The 16,904-nt window shown below is 32.8% G+C and overlaps 1 protein-coding gene across 1 annotated transcript in view; it reads right to left on the reverse strand.

Moving 5' to 3' along the window:
• Positions 1 to 16,904, reverse strand: part of SPTLC3 (serine palmitoyltransferase long chain base subunit 3) — a 185,327-nt gene that overhangs the window by 64,887 nt on the left and 103,536 nt on the right. The window contains exons 7-8 of the mRNA XM_074287852.1: positions 8,122 to 8,227; positions 583 to 802 (exon numbers count right to left, since the gene is read on the reverse strand). Coding sequence (XP_074143953.1) covers positions 583 to 802; positions 8,122 to 8,227 — 326 coding nt within the window. The remainder of the gene's footprint in view (positions 1 to 582; positions 803 to 8,121; positions 8,228 to 16,904) is intronic.

Genomic DNA, 16,904 nt, shown 5'->3' on the forward strand with positions numbered 1-16,904 from the left:
TCAACTAATTAATTGTTGTTAAGTACTTATATACCATGTATATTGCAAAACTCTGCCTACATAATAACAAAGATCCCTTGTCACTTGAATATCAAGGTGATCAAATCAGCCAATATTTAAAGAAACTGTCAGAATATTCATTGCAAAGACAAATACTGTGGATGAAACTTGAATATTTTGGCTATATAATGAAAAGACAGAGCTCATTGGAAGATACCCCTGATGCTGGGAAACATTGAAAACAAAAGGAGAAGAGAATGGGAGAATATGAAATGAAAAGATAAGGTCATGGAAGCAATGAATATGAGCTTGAACAGTATTTAGGATATAATAGATTATAAAAGGATCTGGTGTGTTATAGATCATGAAGTCATGAAAAGTTAGACATGACTGAAAGACTGATCAACAACAACAACAACAACATATTTGAATATGAATGTAAGCAGTGAGATGTTCCATATTATATGTGGCAGTTTGATTTCTTTTATGGCTGGGAAATCTTAAATTCACATTGATGGAATTAGGCTTTTGGCAAGAGTTTATTTTCAGGATGCATGTGCTCTACTCAGGTACATTTTTTACCTTTCTTCCAGCTATGTATCCTCCAGCTGCTCCAAAACTTTTGGTGAATGTTCCCATGAACACATCAACATCACAAGGATCCATTCCAAAGTAATCCACAACCCCCTGGCCTCTTGGGCCTAAACTTCCAATACTATGAGCTTCATCCAAGTAGAGGTAAGCTTTGTATTTCTTCTTTAAGGCAACGATTTCAGGCAGACGCACAATGGAACCTTCCATGCTAGATTATAAAGAGAAATGATAATATAATTTATCCTGTGAAAAACTTTTATTTCTTTTCCTTTTTGAATATAGATATAACACTTAGCTTATTCCATCTGTTGAAGATAAGTACTTACCATTTGTTTTCTCTGAGATACATTTTAAAAATCTTAGTTAAATTTTTTTTAATTAAGGAAGATTTTAAGTGTTTGAAAATGAAGACTGTGCATCTTTGCCTGAAGAATTAAAATCAATTATCTGTTGAATTGACATGTTGAGTTTGGTGTCAGGGTGAGGAAAGACTTTATCTCACTTTCTAGTTTATTAATTTTAATTGTTACTCTGTTAAAAATAACATTCTTTTTAATGCTGGAATTGATTCAATCATATGATAATCCAACTGATTCATGATCCATATGATGACAGGTCCATAAATGCTTATTTGACTATTTAGACTCTATCAATCCCCTCTTTTGAATTGGGTGAAAAATGAAAATTACAGTGATAAAACCATAAAGGAACTCTGAGGCTATGACAAATTAGACAGCAAAATAACATGCTAATAGAGCCAGATTCACTGTTTCATTGTAGTCATTGATTTATATCATATGTCTAATAGTTTCCTGTAGATGGAAACTTATTTTTTATCTCCTATCATTTGCTTATTTGCATTTTAAATTATAATCTCCTTCTCCTTTTTGGTATTAGACAGGATATAAATTTTATTTAAAAAGCAACATGAAATTTATGTAATTAACTATTTGATATTTTAAGCTTTTAATAAGTTTTCAGAACACCTTGATTACAAAATATTTATGCACAGTTTTGATTGGGTTAAATGATTATATCAATTTTAAAAATATAAAATGTCAATTAAATCAAATTGCCAATTTTAATGTTTTCTTTTCCTCTACTGAATTTAACTATAAATAAGACTAAATTTAATGCTTTTTTAAACACATAAATGACTCATTAGTTTAGATAGTAAAACAGTAAAATTAATTAGACATGTACCCCAAGCTTAATAGGTACTAGGTAAAAATATAAAATAACCTCACAGGCACATGTGTATATGTGGCGAGGGGGGGGCATGCAGGCCATAATTTGAGTCAAATTAAGACTGGCTAATAAAGACTTTAGCTTCAGTATTTTAATACTTGTTTTTGAGCTGCATTTAGAAATATGCTAATACTGTTCTACGCATTTATTTCTTTTTAGAACATTTTTTCCTTTAAAATGGAGATCCTCTCCTATAGGTCTCAAAATTATTGGAAGAAATACTCTTCAAATGTATCTGTGAGCACTAGTTGCTGAAACCAAGTTCAACTAATTGAGATGATAGTTGTAAAGCATTTAGCACAATATCTATTAGATAGGTACTTAATAAATGCTTATTCCCTTCCTCCTTTCCTCTGTTATTTATCTGACTATATCAGTCAATATTCTTGGAATTCACTTCATTCTTAATTGACCTTCCTTGAACTTAACTTATCTTTTCTTGACCTTTGATAATGCCCAGATCTTTCTAGACCCCTTTTTTCCCCATGGTGTTCAACTTTTCTCTATCCTAATATTTAGTATCTACCAGATGCTTTATAGGTAACTGATGTCTTTATGTATTTATCTCTTCCTGTTGTGGCTTATACACTTAGCATGTATTGTACAGTATGGTTATCAGTTGTCTGTGATATTTCCCAGTGGATTTTAATCTTCAATAGAGTACAAATTGTGTTTTATGTATACTTTATACCTTTTTCATTGCTTTGAACAGAGTAGGTGCTTAGTAGACATTTAATTGAATTATGTTATACATTAGTATGAAGTAACTGTTCATTTTAGCAATCAACAAATTAGTAAATTAAATATATATATGTATATCTTTATATATGTGCATATAGATATATCCATTTGTCTGACTGTCTGTCTATCTATCAATCCATCTATCCACAAAACACCCAGTCTGTGCCAGGGACTCTGTTAAATCTCATGAAAGGTAATGATAGAATATCTGCCCTTAAGAGGATTTTAATCTAATGATATATATCATAACTTTCTTGAATAAGAATGATACAAATTATAAAGTGATAAGGATAAAAAAGGTCAGATAAAATACCAAGGAGGTCAGGGCAGGTGTGGCCAAGATGGACCTTGAAGGAAGAGGATTTCATAAAGTTTAGAAGAAAACTTATTGTAGGCATGGCTCATGACCTTTGAAATTACACAGAGATGGGAGAGTACAAGATGAAATAAAAAACAACCAGATAATAAAAAAAGCCTTAAATGCCAGGCTAACAAATTTATTTTATAGGAAATGGGTTGAATGTTTTTGAGTAGGAGGTGATATGATCAGACCTATACATTAGGAAGATTTTTTTTTACAATATTAATAATAACTAGAGTTGGGGAAACAGTTGGAGGGAAAGATATCAGTAGATTATTGCCTATAATAAGTGATGAAGCACTGAACTAGGGTGATGACAAAAGAATAGAGAGGAAGGAACAGACGCAAAAAGTGTTGAGGAGGTGTTGGCAGAGATTAGCAACTGTAATTGTGTATGAGGCATAATGAAAAAGAAAATCAAAGATGGCTCTGTGATTTTACAAGTAGGTGAATGGGAAAATAGAGGAGCCTTTTAACAGAAGTAGATACATTAACAGGATTAAATTTGGAAATCATGAGGAAAGAAGTTTGTTGTATTCCAATGGAGTATAAGGTAATTAAAGGCAGGAATAATTTGGAGTATTTTTGCTTTTGTATTTTCATTGCTTTATATAAGCTAAATCAAGTCAAACCACAATATGGCATATTAAAATATAATAAAACAATATGGCATATATGAGATTAGTATATATCTGTAAATGGAGACAAAAGCAAGCATGATATGATCTAAGCAGGCTTTGATGAGACTTTCATTCCCCTTATTTTAAACACTATAAGTTTATTAGTGAAGCTTGTGACTAAATTAAGTTTTTAAAGCATAATTTAATTCATATTGAGAATTCACATTGAAAATTAAGCTGATTAAAACCATCAAGTTTTTTCCATTTGAAACACTATTAAACTAAGGTCTCTTTTCCTAAACTTGAAAGTTAATACTTTTTAGCTTAAGTATAGAATTTTATATTTATATCTTTTAAATTTCAGTGCAATGCAGTAGAAAAGAAAGTACTGATACTGTAGTCATAAGATGTAGGTTCAAATTCTACCTTTAGCACTTATTGTTTAACTTTAAACAACTCACCTCTCTGGGTCTCATTCTCCTCCTATTTTTATGAGAGGTTTGGATGAGATGACTTTTAGTGTCTCTTCCAGCTCTATATCTTTGATTCAAGATTTGTTGCTCAGCCCTGGGTAGCCTTTTTTGAATCTTGATTTTTTTCTTCTATTCTTTGGCCCTTTGGCATTGATAGATTCAATGTATATGCCTGTCATCATGTGTTTATGTTAGCTATTCTCCCATTATATAGAGAGCTGGCCTTGAAAGATGAAATCCCAACTCTTACACATACTGGCTATGTGACCCTGAGTAAGTCGCTTAATCAGTCAAAACTCCTGGTAATTCTCCAAGATTATAAGTCTAGAAAAGATTCTAATCTGTATTATTAGAAGGAATTCTTCTAGGAGTTCCTGATACTAATGAAATCACAAGTCTACTTTCTAACTTTAGGCTATAGAATAATAATCTATTGATTAAAAAGTGTTATATAGAGTAGGACCAAAAATTGAATCTTGTGGTATGAGAGAAGAAATTCTCTCATATAATGACATACATATATTAATTAAGACTATGTATGATCATTATGCAGCTAGGGTTTAACCTATATATTTTTTATCTTTTTGAAAAGGATAACATAACTATTTCCCTTATAGAAATCTATATATCTATGTACCTAGATTTTCTTGATTTATTTTCACTTACTATTCATAAAAAGGAAATGAAATATGTTTAGTATTATCCCTGCTTTTTTGTTACTACTTCTGGGTGAATCTTTATGGAATTATAGGAGCTACTGCTTTTCTTTTTAAGTACCCACAAACTTCTCAGTCTGCATCATACAGCTCCCTATTTTTCCTTGCAGATGTACACATTAGTAATTTTTCACATTTGTTTCCATCAGAATTTAGCACATAGATGGGAGAAGAGAAGATTTATTTGTGTTCTTTTCAAGTACATGAAGAACTTGGTAGAAGTTACTATAGATTTGCTGTTCATTTTCTTTTGATAGCTGTCCTAAATTCAAGTAGATGACTTTTCTCTGCTTATATTACCTTCTAATTTTCTGCAATTCTTCTCTTTTGAATGTTACAGCTGACTATCTTATGTTTGCCATACATCACAGCTGCAGCACTTTGTGCAATGTGCATTTGTCCAATAAAGGTCCTGCATTCACTTTCCTTTTCTAAGTTAATGCCATTTTCCCCATTCATAGCACATACCTTTTAAATATAATAACTATTTAGTGATGCTAAAACGGTGTTTTATATATGTAAGTGGGATCCAGAAACCATCCGTGACTTGACATTTGGGTTCTAAATATTCCTTAGCCATCCCTTGACTCTTTTTCTTCTGTTGGCTACTTTTGTGAGGGATCTTGGATCAGTGATAATAGAAATAGAAGAAAAGAGGAAAAAATGATATCGACCTGAAAGCAGCCCAATAATACTGTCTGTATGACTATCTACAAATTATATACCAACAAAATATTTAAAAATAGAAATTCTCATATTATTCTTAAGAAATTATTATTTTAGAGATTATTTTAATCACTGTTGAGTTATGGCAAAGGTTAGAAAACAGTCATACAAAACATAGAATTATAGAATGATTGAGTTGGAAGTATAATCTAATTTGACCTTTTTGTTTTAAAGATGAAGAAGCCAAAATCCAGGGAGATTATGGCCTATTCATAAAAAGCATTTTTGAGTAAGAGATTCTTCTCATGGTAAGTTTCATATACTGATTTGAAAAAAAAAGAAAAATCATTCTCTTCTAAAGAGTCCTTGAAATCTCTATTCCTGAACTCTTTGAAAAAGAGGACATAAGAAAAATGAATACATAAACCATAGATTAAGTTACAAATATTAGAGATGTTTAAACTTGAATTCTGGTGCAATTTCTTGATTTCTGTAAGAAATCCATAACTTTTAAGTCTGTATTGCGGATACTGTGGCAGAACAGAGATGGGACTTAGGAAATGAACAAAACCCAGTCTTTGCAGTGGTTTCTATAGGTTGGGTAACTGACAAGAATATTTGACAGTAAAATGCTGGTGGTCCTCTTAATTTCAGCTATGATCAAAGTGTTTAAAACTTAACTTTCCTTTAGTTGTGCCAAGTTGTGTTTATTTGTAGTTTGGTTCTGTTTATTCTGCTTAAAAGGAGATGTCCAGCCTGCTCTGGCTCAGCTGATCAGCTTTTAAGCTGTTCCAATCCTGAATGACAGGTGTTTAGATAAGAGTTGGTTTGTTCTCTCACTCCAGTTTTATGGTGCATTGCAGCTGGCACAAATTACACAGGAGGAAGAAAGAGGCTTGAATCTGTGACAACATAAAGTCAATTTGACATTTTTTTTTTTTTTTTTTTGAGTAGCAAGTTCAGGACCAATGAGTAAGCTAATTATTCTAAAGTACTTTCACAGTCTTTATGCATCCTGGTTGTCACCTTGTATTCTTATAGGTCTTAAAGAAAATCAGTGACTGACTATTTAGGCCAAGTATATAACTCTACTATCATGTGAAACAAACAGACCCGCTGGATCAGGTATGGGAGCGTAGATGTGCGAAGGTTGTCTATTTTGCTCCGATCAGCAGCCAGGATAATAAATGCTGCAGTCAGTTGTTTTTTAAAGACAAGAAAGATATGAAATTTCAATGTATGAAAAAGTATTTGTTGACAGGAAACATATTTCTTTTCTTTTCTGCTTATTATTCTTTTGGCTAAAATTATGTTATGCCCCTGCTTTTCCTGCCTTATTTGTAATAATGCTATTAATTTTTAGGTGCAGGAATTACCATTTCATTCAATTTTTTTCACTTTTAAAATAATCCCATAGAAACTTCCTTTCTAATTACTTGAGATTAGGAATAATTAAAAATTCATTTGGGAAACATTCTGCTGAGTTAATAGTTCCTCTGCATAAATAACAATTAAGATAGCAAAGGTACTACTTTAAGGAATCTTCCTGCCTCCTTAGTAACATAAATATAAAAATCTTGTGTGAACAAAATTGAATTTGAGGTAAAATCTTTCTAAGCCAAACTATGAAGAGATTAGTAGCCCCTGTGGCATCGTTAGCTGTTGATGACTTTTTGTGTTTCTTTTTAGTAAAAATGACTTTTAACAAATAATTCAGAAGGATACTCTAAGGCAGCCCTCAATATGATTAGATATGAAATGCCATGAGAATTCATGCCAAAAAACATCACAGGATAAAATATCCCTGTGACCAGGGATTTTCAATATATGATAAGCAAAGTTTATAAAAATAATCAATTCAAGTTAACTTGAATGCCTCCATATGCATGCCTCCATAAAGCAGATCGAAAAATTCCCACAATAAAGAACCACATCCAGAGAAGCAGACATGAGGCAAGGAAAAAGCTTTCTAACAATTAGAGCTATTCAGAAATAGAATACGCTGTCTGAGCTGTTCCTTGTTAGAATTCTTAAAGTGAAGGCTAGGTTATATGTTTTGAGAAGTATATGAAAGATTCTTATTCAGATATCAATTGTATTATATAGATCACTATGAGGTCAATAAATTCAATTAAGTTTTTAAATACTTACTATGATGAAGGATACTGGCTAGACACTGCCAAATGGTTTCTGTCCATAAAGATTTTATACAATATCCCTTTTAATTTTAAGGTTTTGTGTGATTCTGCACTTCCAGTTATCTGACAATAAAGGTTACCGAATAGATAAGCAGATGAGAGCTTGATGGTTTACTAGAGCACTCTCAGACCAGATTCTTTGTAGGTGAATAACTTCTCATACCTATGGAATATGTAGATCTTTTTCTGACTATCAGATTTATTTTTTGTTATTTCTCAGATGTTTCAGTCATGAGACTCATCATTGTGATCTGATTTGGAGTTTTTTTCTAGGCAAATACTAGCATGGTTTGCATTTCCTTCTCTATTTTACAAATGAGGACACTGAGGCAAACAGGGGCAAGTGACTTACCTAAGGTCACACAGCTAGTAAGTGACTGATGCCAGATTTGAACCCAAGAAGATATCTTCCTGACTTTAGAGCTAGCATTCTATACATGATGTCATCTAACTGTCCCAAATATATTTAGACCACAGATTAAAATACCCTGATCATTCACATACCTATAGATGCCTTCTACTAGAATGAGGATTTTTTTCCATGCTCTTCGACTTCGGGGCTGGCCATAGATCACAGCTTCTCTTAGTAGCTTCTCTAGACTTTGCATGTCTTTAAATAACAAGCAAAAAAGAAAGTGACTTATAAGAGTGAGATTTTTTGTGTGTGTTCATTTTAGTTTCTAATGATTCTACATTATTTTAGTCTCTAGTTTAAAAATATCTTCTTCTAAGATCAATGTTAGAATCAGATTTAAAAAGACATATCTACCCCCTTTAAGTAAAGAATAATTACAATGAAGTAACAGTAATATTCCATTATCAAGTTCTTCCTTATAGTAATTGTGATGATATTAACGATAACTAGTATTATATAATGCTTTAAGTACTTTACATGTTATTATCCCATTTAAAATTTATATTTTAAAAATACTGAGAAGGCTTCTCCTTAACTAATATCTCCCTATCCCATGGATTAGTGTTAGAAATCCTATAATTAAGGATTTATTTCATTGTTTTTCTAGCCTTCATTTCTCTTCTAAATACTAGTTTTGCATTACTAATTGACTGCTGGAGTCACTGCCTCGATTTCTCAATAGTATTTCACATGCAACAAGTTCATTATTTTCCCCATCTAAGCCCTTATCCTTTTTGCTATTTCTGTTGAAACCACTGCCAGTTTCCTAGTCATCACTACCATTTTTTTAACCTTGAGACTCTTTATTCTCTTTTCTTACTTTCCCCCTAATCAGTTAGTTGTCAAGTCTTGTTATTTTTACTCTACAATATCTTCTGTATTATTTCCATTTCCCTCATAAGATTAGACCTTTATGAACTCTCATCTCATTCATTTATGTTATGTTCTCTCCAGACTTTCCAAATTGCTAGTATCCCATCTTCCACTTTTGTGTCTTGGCATAGGTTGGTTTCCAGGCCTGATATATATTTCCTCATTATCTTTGCCTCTTATAAAGCTTCGTTTATGATAATAATAGTTAGTATTTCTAACTCCTATTTCATCCTTTTCTCACTAAGGGTGACTTTTTGCCTTACCAAAACAATTCCTTGAATTTATCATTTTGTTCCCATCCCCTCCCATTTTTTTCATACAGAATGTCCATTCTATTGACCTTTATTTCTTATCTTTGATATCTCCTTATTTATTGACTCCTTTCTCAATACCTACATAATGCTTTTCATCCAACAATTACCCTCCTTCATTTCATCTGATAAACCTTACTTTGCTCAACTTCTTAAGAAAGTCATCTTTACTAGGTACCTCCATTTCCACTACTTTGCTCCTTAGACCTCTGTACCTCTCCACTTTTTGTTTTATTTCATTCTCCTGATTCTTCTGCATCTTTGCTCTTTCTCATTTGCCTTTCCTGGGTCTTAAGTGAACTGGAGAAGGAAATGGTAAACCATTCCAGTATCTCTAGCAAGAAAATTCCAAATGAAGTCAAGAAGAGTTGGACATGACTGAAAGGACTAGACAACAATAAAAGCAACAAATGGATCCTATTTAGTAACTGTTTTTTTCCCTTCATAAGTATGTTTTGGACATGCTTCTCTCTGTACTATCTTGTTTGATGAACTCATCAGCTTTTTAATATTATACTCAGACACACACACACACACACACACACACACATGCACACAACTCATTCTTAGCTCTATATATCTAGCCTTAGTGTTTTTCCTGACCTTTATGCCAAAATTCCCAATTACTTTTTGGACATCTTAAAATGGATGTTCCATGATATCTCAAATGCTACCTTTCTGAAAAAGAACACATTTTTCTTCACTTTAAAAACTATATTCTTTGTGACTTCCTCATTATTGTCATTCCCTATTATCACCTAGTAATTAATCTAGGCTCACATCTTTGAAATGTATCATTCTTGACTCTTCATTTGAACTCACTCTAAAGTCTATTGTCAAGTCTAGTTGTTTTTATCTTTATAACACATTTTTCATAAAAGCTCTCCTCACATAGCTGTTGCTCTAGAGTAGTTATACATAATTTTATGTTTGAACTATTGCTATAGCCTTCTGATTGGCTTCATTTTCTTAAATTACTCTCCACTCTAAAAATGATCTAAAGACAATAGCTGACCATTTACCAGCTTCAGTGATTCTCCTTTCTCTAGAATGACATATAAAGCTTATCCCAGTCTTTTCTTATCTTTTCAGTCTTCTTGAACTTTATTCCATTCTATATATCTAGATACACTGATCTACTTGCTATTTCTTATATACAGCAGTCCAACTTTCAACTCTGTGCCTTTCACTGGCCTTTCTCTTATACCTGGAACTCACATTCTTAGCTTTCTTTTATTGTGATGGGGAGATAGAGCACTGGGCTTGGAGTAAGGAAGATCTGAATTCAAATTTGATTTAAGATTTTTTTTTTCCCCTGAGGCTGGGGTTAAGTGACTTGCTCAGGGTTACACAGCTAGGAATTGTTAAGTGTCTGAGATCAAATTTGAACTCAGATCCTCCTGACTTCAGGGCTGGTGCTCTATCCACTGCGCCACCCAGCTGCCCCAACTTCAGATTTTTATTAGCTATGTGACCTAGGCAATCACCAAACCTCTGTCTGCCTTAGTTTCCTCAAATATAAAATGAGAATAATTAGTATTACCTATTCTCCAGGGTTGTGAAGATTAAATGAGATATTATTTATAAAGTTTAGCATAGTATCTGACTCATAGTAGGCACTTAATAAATGCTTCTCTCCTTTCTACTTCTTATATTCCTTCATGGTTTTCCTAAATTCTTTTAGCTTTCAGTTCAGGTATCACATTCCATAAGAGATCTTTCTCTATACTTTACCCCTCATCCTTCTCTCCCTCCTATTTAGTGCCCCTCAACTAGTATTTTCATTTTGATATTTTCTATTTATACTTTATATTTCTTGTATGTAATAGTTGAGTGCAGGTTTTCTACTCTATTAGAATGATAACTCCTTGAGTTTAGGGGACATATTTTTTCCTTCCAAAAAACTTTTTTTTTTAAATCTCTGTCACTTATCATAATTCCTGGCATAATAGTAAGTGCTTAATAAATGCCTTTAGACTGAGTTGTTATCTTATAATTTTTGAATGTGAGGAGTTCAGTTGTTTTTATTTGCTTTACTCTTATTATTAATGATTTGGGGCACTCTTTCATGTGTCTTCATAATTTGCAATTATTATGAGTTTTTTGTTCATATTCTTTGACGAACTTATCCATTTGGGACTAGCTCTTTTTTATTTTTTTATTCCCTATATATCTTGAATATCCAACAAAAGATATTTTTTCTCAATCAGATGCTTCCCATCTTATCTTGCATTATTGTGTTCATGGAAAAGCTTTGTGTGATCATAGTTAAACTATTCAAACAACTCTATTATCTCCTTAGCATCATTAGATCTAAGCTTCTTTGTTAAGCTTTTAAGTTCTTTACAAACGGATTCCAAGCTATCTTTCCAGTTTCATAATACATTATTACTCTCTTTAGTAGTCTATTACTCAGGTAAACTGATGTTCTTTCTCTTCCTCACACGCAATGATCCATGTTCTTTCTCATTACCTGGAATATACTCTATCCTCAGCTCTATTCATAGAATGCCTTTTTCCCTTTAAGATATATCTCAGGCATCACTTTCTATATAAAATCTTTTCTGATCCTTCCAAGTGTTAGTGCCCTCCATAACAAACAGGAGAAAAAATGTATTTAACTACTTTTTATTTAGCTATTATTTTTACATTTATTATTTACATATTCATTTATGCATTTTTCCCTAATAGAATATAAACTTCTTAGGGGTAGGTATTTTTTCATTCTTTTAGTTTGTATCCATAGCACTGTACCTGTCATTTATTAGGTTCTTAATAAATAGTGAACATAAATAGAGTCATATAGGATAATTCACCAAGGGAGACTAGACTCGCATAGCTGTATTGCTATTACAGATACTTCTATACTTCTTTGTATCTCCAGAGTCTCCTCTGCTTGCAGAATTTAAAACTTCAAAGTCTTTTGAGTAAAGATCTTGGTCGTACTTTAAAAGGCAGAAATCCTATTCCATTGGCAGTCTTAGCCATAATAAAATGTTCAAGAGCATTAACATCATTGTTTTGGTGATATGGTAAAGGGGAGGTATTTAAAGTGCTAGAAGAAAGAAGCATCTGGCCATAATCTGACACAAGATATCACATTTTAAATGATTGTAAAAGGAGACACCCAACAAGAGTGAAACAAAAACACTGAAGCCAATTTTCACAATGATCAAGGCTGACAATCACCTCCTGAAAGTGATGTTTATGACTCTAATATCTGCTGAGGTAAGGAATACATTTATGGATTCTTAAGATGAGGCTAAATGATGTCTTTTTTCAGTAGATATTGCCAAATTTGGTCTTTCTTTTTCTTAATTACAGCCGGGCATTGGAATAGTGCCCAGTTTTTGGAAACAGTCTTGGAAAGTTACATGATGGGTGCACCAACTCCCTCTGGAAGGAACTAAGCAAAATTCTCCTTCTTTACTCCCACCATCCTCTCACTACCAACTTCAATGTTCCCTTTTCTTTTATGCTCATCTCTTTTCTCTCTCATCTATGATTTCAAACTTTTTTTTTGGAAACATGGGGGTTTTAAAATATAATTTGATACCTGTATCTTTTGCCTCATACAAAGTTTCTTAAATTATTATATACATTTCTGTAAACATTATTCAAATAAGGATGATTTCATTGAAAAATTGTGTAGGCTAATACTAATCAGGTGAGAGATTTTCAGTCATTCTAGACTTTGCAACCCAAATATTTATCATATCTAGCAATCACAAGTTGTTTAGTTTTTCAATTTCCTTCTCACCATAAGATGTATGCTCTGAGTCTAGAAAAAAAGTAAATGTGACTTCAAGGGACTTAATATTTTCTGATAGTAATTCACATTTTTTTGAAATAACACTTTAAGTTTTTGAAAGAGTTTTTGCAAACATCTTTATGAAATAGATAGTATAAATAGCACTATCCTTGTGTGTGTGTGTATACATACATACATACATATATATATATATATATATATATATATATATATATATATATATATATATATATATATATATATATAACCAAACATTGTTCCTAGAAGGAAAGCAATTTAGCTAAGATCATAGCATTAAGAATTGCCAGAGTCAGATTTTCAAATATTTTTTCTCAATGTTTCATGATTCTTCAGTATGATGTAGAAGAAAATAATAATAACATGGTGCCAAAGAAAAATACTTAATAGAGTAGATGAAGTTTTGTTTAAGTACATTCAGAAATAGACTTTAAATATAACTTGGTTCTTTAGGAATGCCCAATGGACAGTCCTTTCTGTGTAATCTTTTCTCAATGACTTGGGAGTACATGGGAAGTAAATATGAAGCAAGCTACCAGCTGCTATAAAAGAGACTGATGTAAATCAGTGTGGAAAACTTCTCTCAAAATGAACTTAATTTAAGATTGTTTTGCGACATGGATATTCTTACATAATGAATATAAAACATTGTTTGTGCAGTAAAATTCTGAGTAGATGCTTTGAGCCCATGCCTTCTTTCTGAAGATTGATTTTTTCTGGGCCAAAACCCCATGCAAATGCATCTATCTTGGTGCAAAAGACCACCCAAGTAAAGGACTTATGTTACCCATATTTTATGGTTACATCTTAGTAGTGCCTATGTCTATATATGGCACAAATGCTACTAAAGACAAGCAGCTTGTTAATGAGGAGAAAAGAGAGTCTTTGCCACAAATATCTTAGTCCCTTTGTGCAGGGATCATTTCTTTAATATGCTAGTAATAGAAGTTGGCATGCTCTTGGAGCCTTGCTTTAAAAAGAATTGTTTTCCTTTAGAAGATGAATGATAGTACACGGTAACTGGCAGTCCTTATTTGGAGGTGCTTATTCATGTTGACCCATGACTCAAAAAGCATCTTTTTCCTTTCTTCTTGTAAATGGAGGACATTATTTTTCTTTTTCTTCATTTACTTTAGACTAATTTTTTCTGGGACTAACTGTTCCTTTTTTAGTCCTGGATGTCTACGATGAGTTTGAGGAGGACATTACATAACTAAATCACAGAGACTGGGCATTTGATCTACTGAAAAAAGAGCAGCAGCAGCAGCTGTTAACAATTACTCTAAGGCCAACTCTCTCTCTCCCACTTTAAGGTTGCCTAAAGTCATAAGATATAATAGCCTGATTAGTGTGTTTGAATATCAGAGTGTGTTAGGAAGCAGTAGAGACAGAAAATCAGGGGAGACCTCTGAGTTCCAGGGTGATGTCACTCTGAGAAGTGATTATCTGTGTGGCTTTCCTTGTACACATCTTATCTGTATGTATTTTTCTCTGTTATATTTCCCTGAGGAGAGATGTGTGTGGTGACCAACGATGAAGGCACTGCAGAAGGTGAAAGCTCTGGGCAGTGATGATGCTGCACCATAAACTTAGTGATGATTGTATTTGACATTAATTATCTTTGGAGCTTTTACTTGTTTTGCCAGGATCAGAGGCTAAATGTCCTCAGCAAGGGCTGGAAGTAAGATAGGGTGAAAAAAAATTAACCTTCTCTTTCTTCATCCTTGGGTAGGGCTGTAGTATCTCTGTGTCTCTCCCATCCTCTCCAGACTTCCTTTTACCCTTTTCTGTTCTAGGTGTTTCATTTAGCTTTTTATCCTAAAACCTTTCACTCTTCCCTATTCCCTGTGATGAAAAAGACAATTTGAATGTGATTTTTCTGCTGAAATTTTGTGAATCTTTAGTTCTTTCTTTAGTATTTCCAAAATTTAATAGCATATCACATAACTTTCTAGGATCTAAGTGAAAAAAAAGGCAAGAGGAAAGGGAAAATATAAAAGGTCTTTTAACCTCTATCAATTGAAAAGGAAATTCCATGGATATGATGGTAAGATACGAGGTTGAGGAATACATTTCTCTGGGTTTTATTTTACTGGCAAGAGGCCTTATTGTTATAATACTTATGATAATAGCTTATATTTATATAAATCTTTATGATTACAGTTTTTATATATTATTTGATTCTCAGACTAATTCTATATATCAATTCTTATTTAAGGACAAAGAAATTAAGGCTCAAGACTATAGGTCATCAGTCATAGAGTCATTGTTATTTTTTATTATTTGTGTCTTACACATCACATTTTAGTGAGGATATTGATCAAGTAGAGTCTACCAAAGGAGAGTATCCAGAATAATGAAGGGTCTCCAGATCATGATATAATAAGTGATCAAAACCACTGAAAGTTTAGTCTGGATGAGATATAGCAGGGATATAGCTTTCTTCAAATATTTGGAAGATTGACATATAGGAAATGAAATGGACTCATTTTGCTTGTCAAAGGGTAGGACTAGTGATGATGAGTGAATATTATAGAAAGATAGACAGTCTTGATATAAGGGAAAACATCCAAACAAATTGAGCTATCTAAAAGTGGAGGGTTGTAACAGAATTTCCTTCATTGGGCATCTTCAATTAGAATTTAAATAGCTACTTGAAGGGATTCTTTTGACTTGGATTAGATGAATTAATAAAACATTTATTAAACTCTTACTTAAACTTTCAAGGTACTAGGCTAAATGCTGAGAATATAAATAGAAAAATAAAAAAGTCCCTGATTTCAAATAGCTCATATTTTATTATGGGAAAGAGTATACATGGAAGGCTTCAGCTGCCAGTCAAATAGAAAAGTTCCATGGATCTTAGGATACAGAGGCAAAGCAGATGATAATGTCTATTTTTAAATATCATTTCCATTGATAAAGTCATATCAGTTTTTGAGTTGAACTATTTGTCAAGTACTTTGGAAGCAATGAGTTTTCTTTGAGTTTTTTTAGTAGCTATGACTGTAGCCAAACCGCATTTTCTTAAGAGACTTTCTCAACATGATGGGTGAGAGTATTGGGTTATAAAGATTCTAAAGTTATTCTTAAAACTTAATTTCAGTGTCCTAAGCTTTCTTTACCAGGGTCTGAGGGTAGATGATATTCAAAGTGATGGTTTGACCTGCTTAGCACATGTTGTTCCTTCAGGGTACCCTGTTTCTCAGCTAGTGTCCTGTGAGTGACAGGTGTTTGACAGTTAGTGGACATGGCTGGCGACTTTTCATGGTAATTGCTTCTTTAGGTGATGGCTGTGAAGGCTAGGTTGGATGGACAGTGAGGTCTCTTCTAACTCTTAAATTCTGTGCCCTAATTTAACCTGAGGCTATCAACATTTGATTTGAAGTCATCCAACTATAGGGCCAATATACCTTTTAGTATATTATTATTACTACCTGAAAATTTCTCCCTTAGTTCATCAAATTTGATCCTGATCCTTACTTCCAAAGTCTACTTTGGCTAAGTGTGTGAAGGAGAGAAGGTATCATGATGGAGAGTCCAAAGCAGTCCAAAAGTAGTGCAGCTAGTGGGAAATGAAGAACTATGCTATAGAATCATAGATTATAGATTTAAGTGAGAAGGAACCATAATAGTACATTCTTTTCCCCTGGCTCCCTTATTTTACAAATGAGGAAACTGAGCCCCAGGGATATTAAGGTTACATAATTTAGTGGTAGAGACAGGATTTGAGCCTAGGGCTCTTAAAATCCAATTATGTCTTGGATCACAAGGACAGATTTCATATTTTTAAAAATTCAACAGCTTTGTTTCCTCAACAATAAAATGAAGGGGTTAACATTTGGCTTGACAGGTCTTATTCAATTCTAAATCTCTCATTCTGTGATACTAATATTCC

The sequence above is a fragment of the Sminthopsis crassicaudata genome, chromosome 2 (assembly GCF_048593235.1).
Source record: "Sminthopsis crassicaudata isolate SCR6 chromosome 2, ASM4859323v1, whole genome shotgun sequence".
In the NCBI taxonomy this organism is placed as follows: domain Eukaryota; kingdom Metazoa; phylum Chordata; class Mammalia; order Dasyuromorphia; family Dasyuridae; genus Sminthopsis; species Sminthopsis crassicaudata.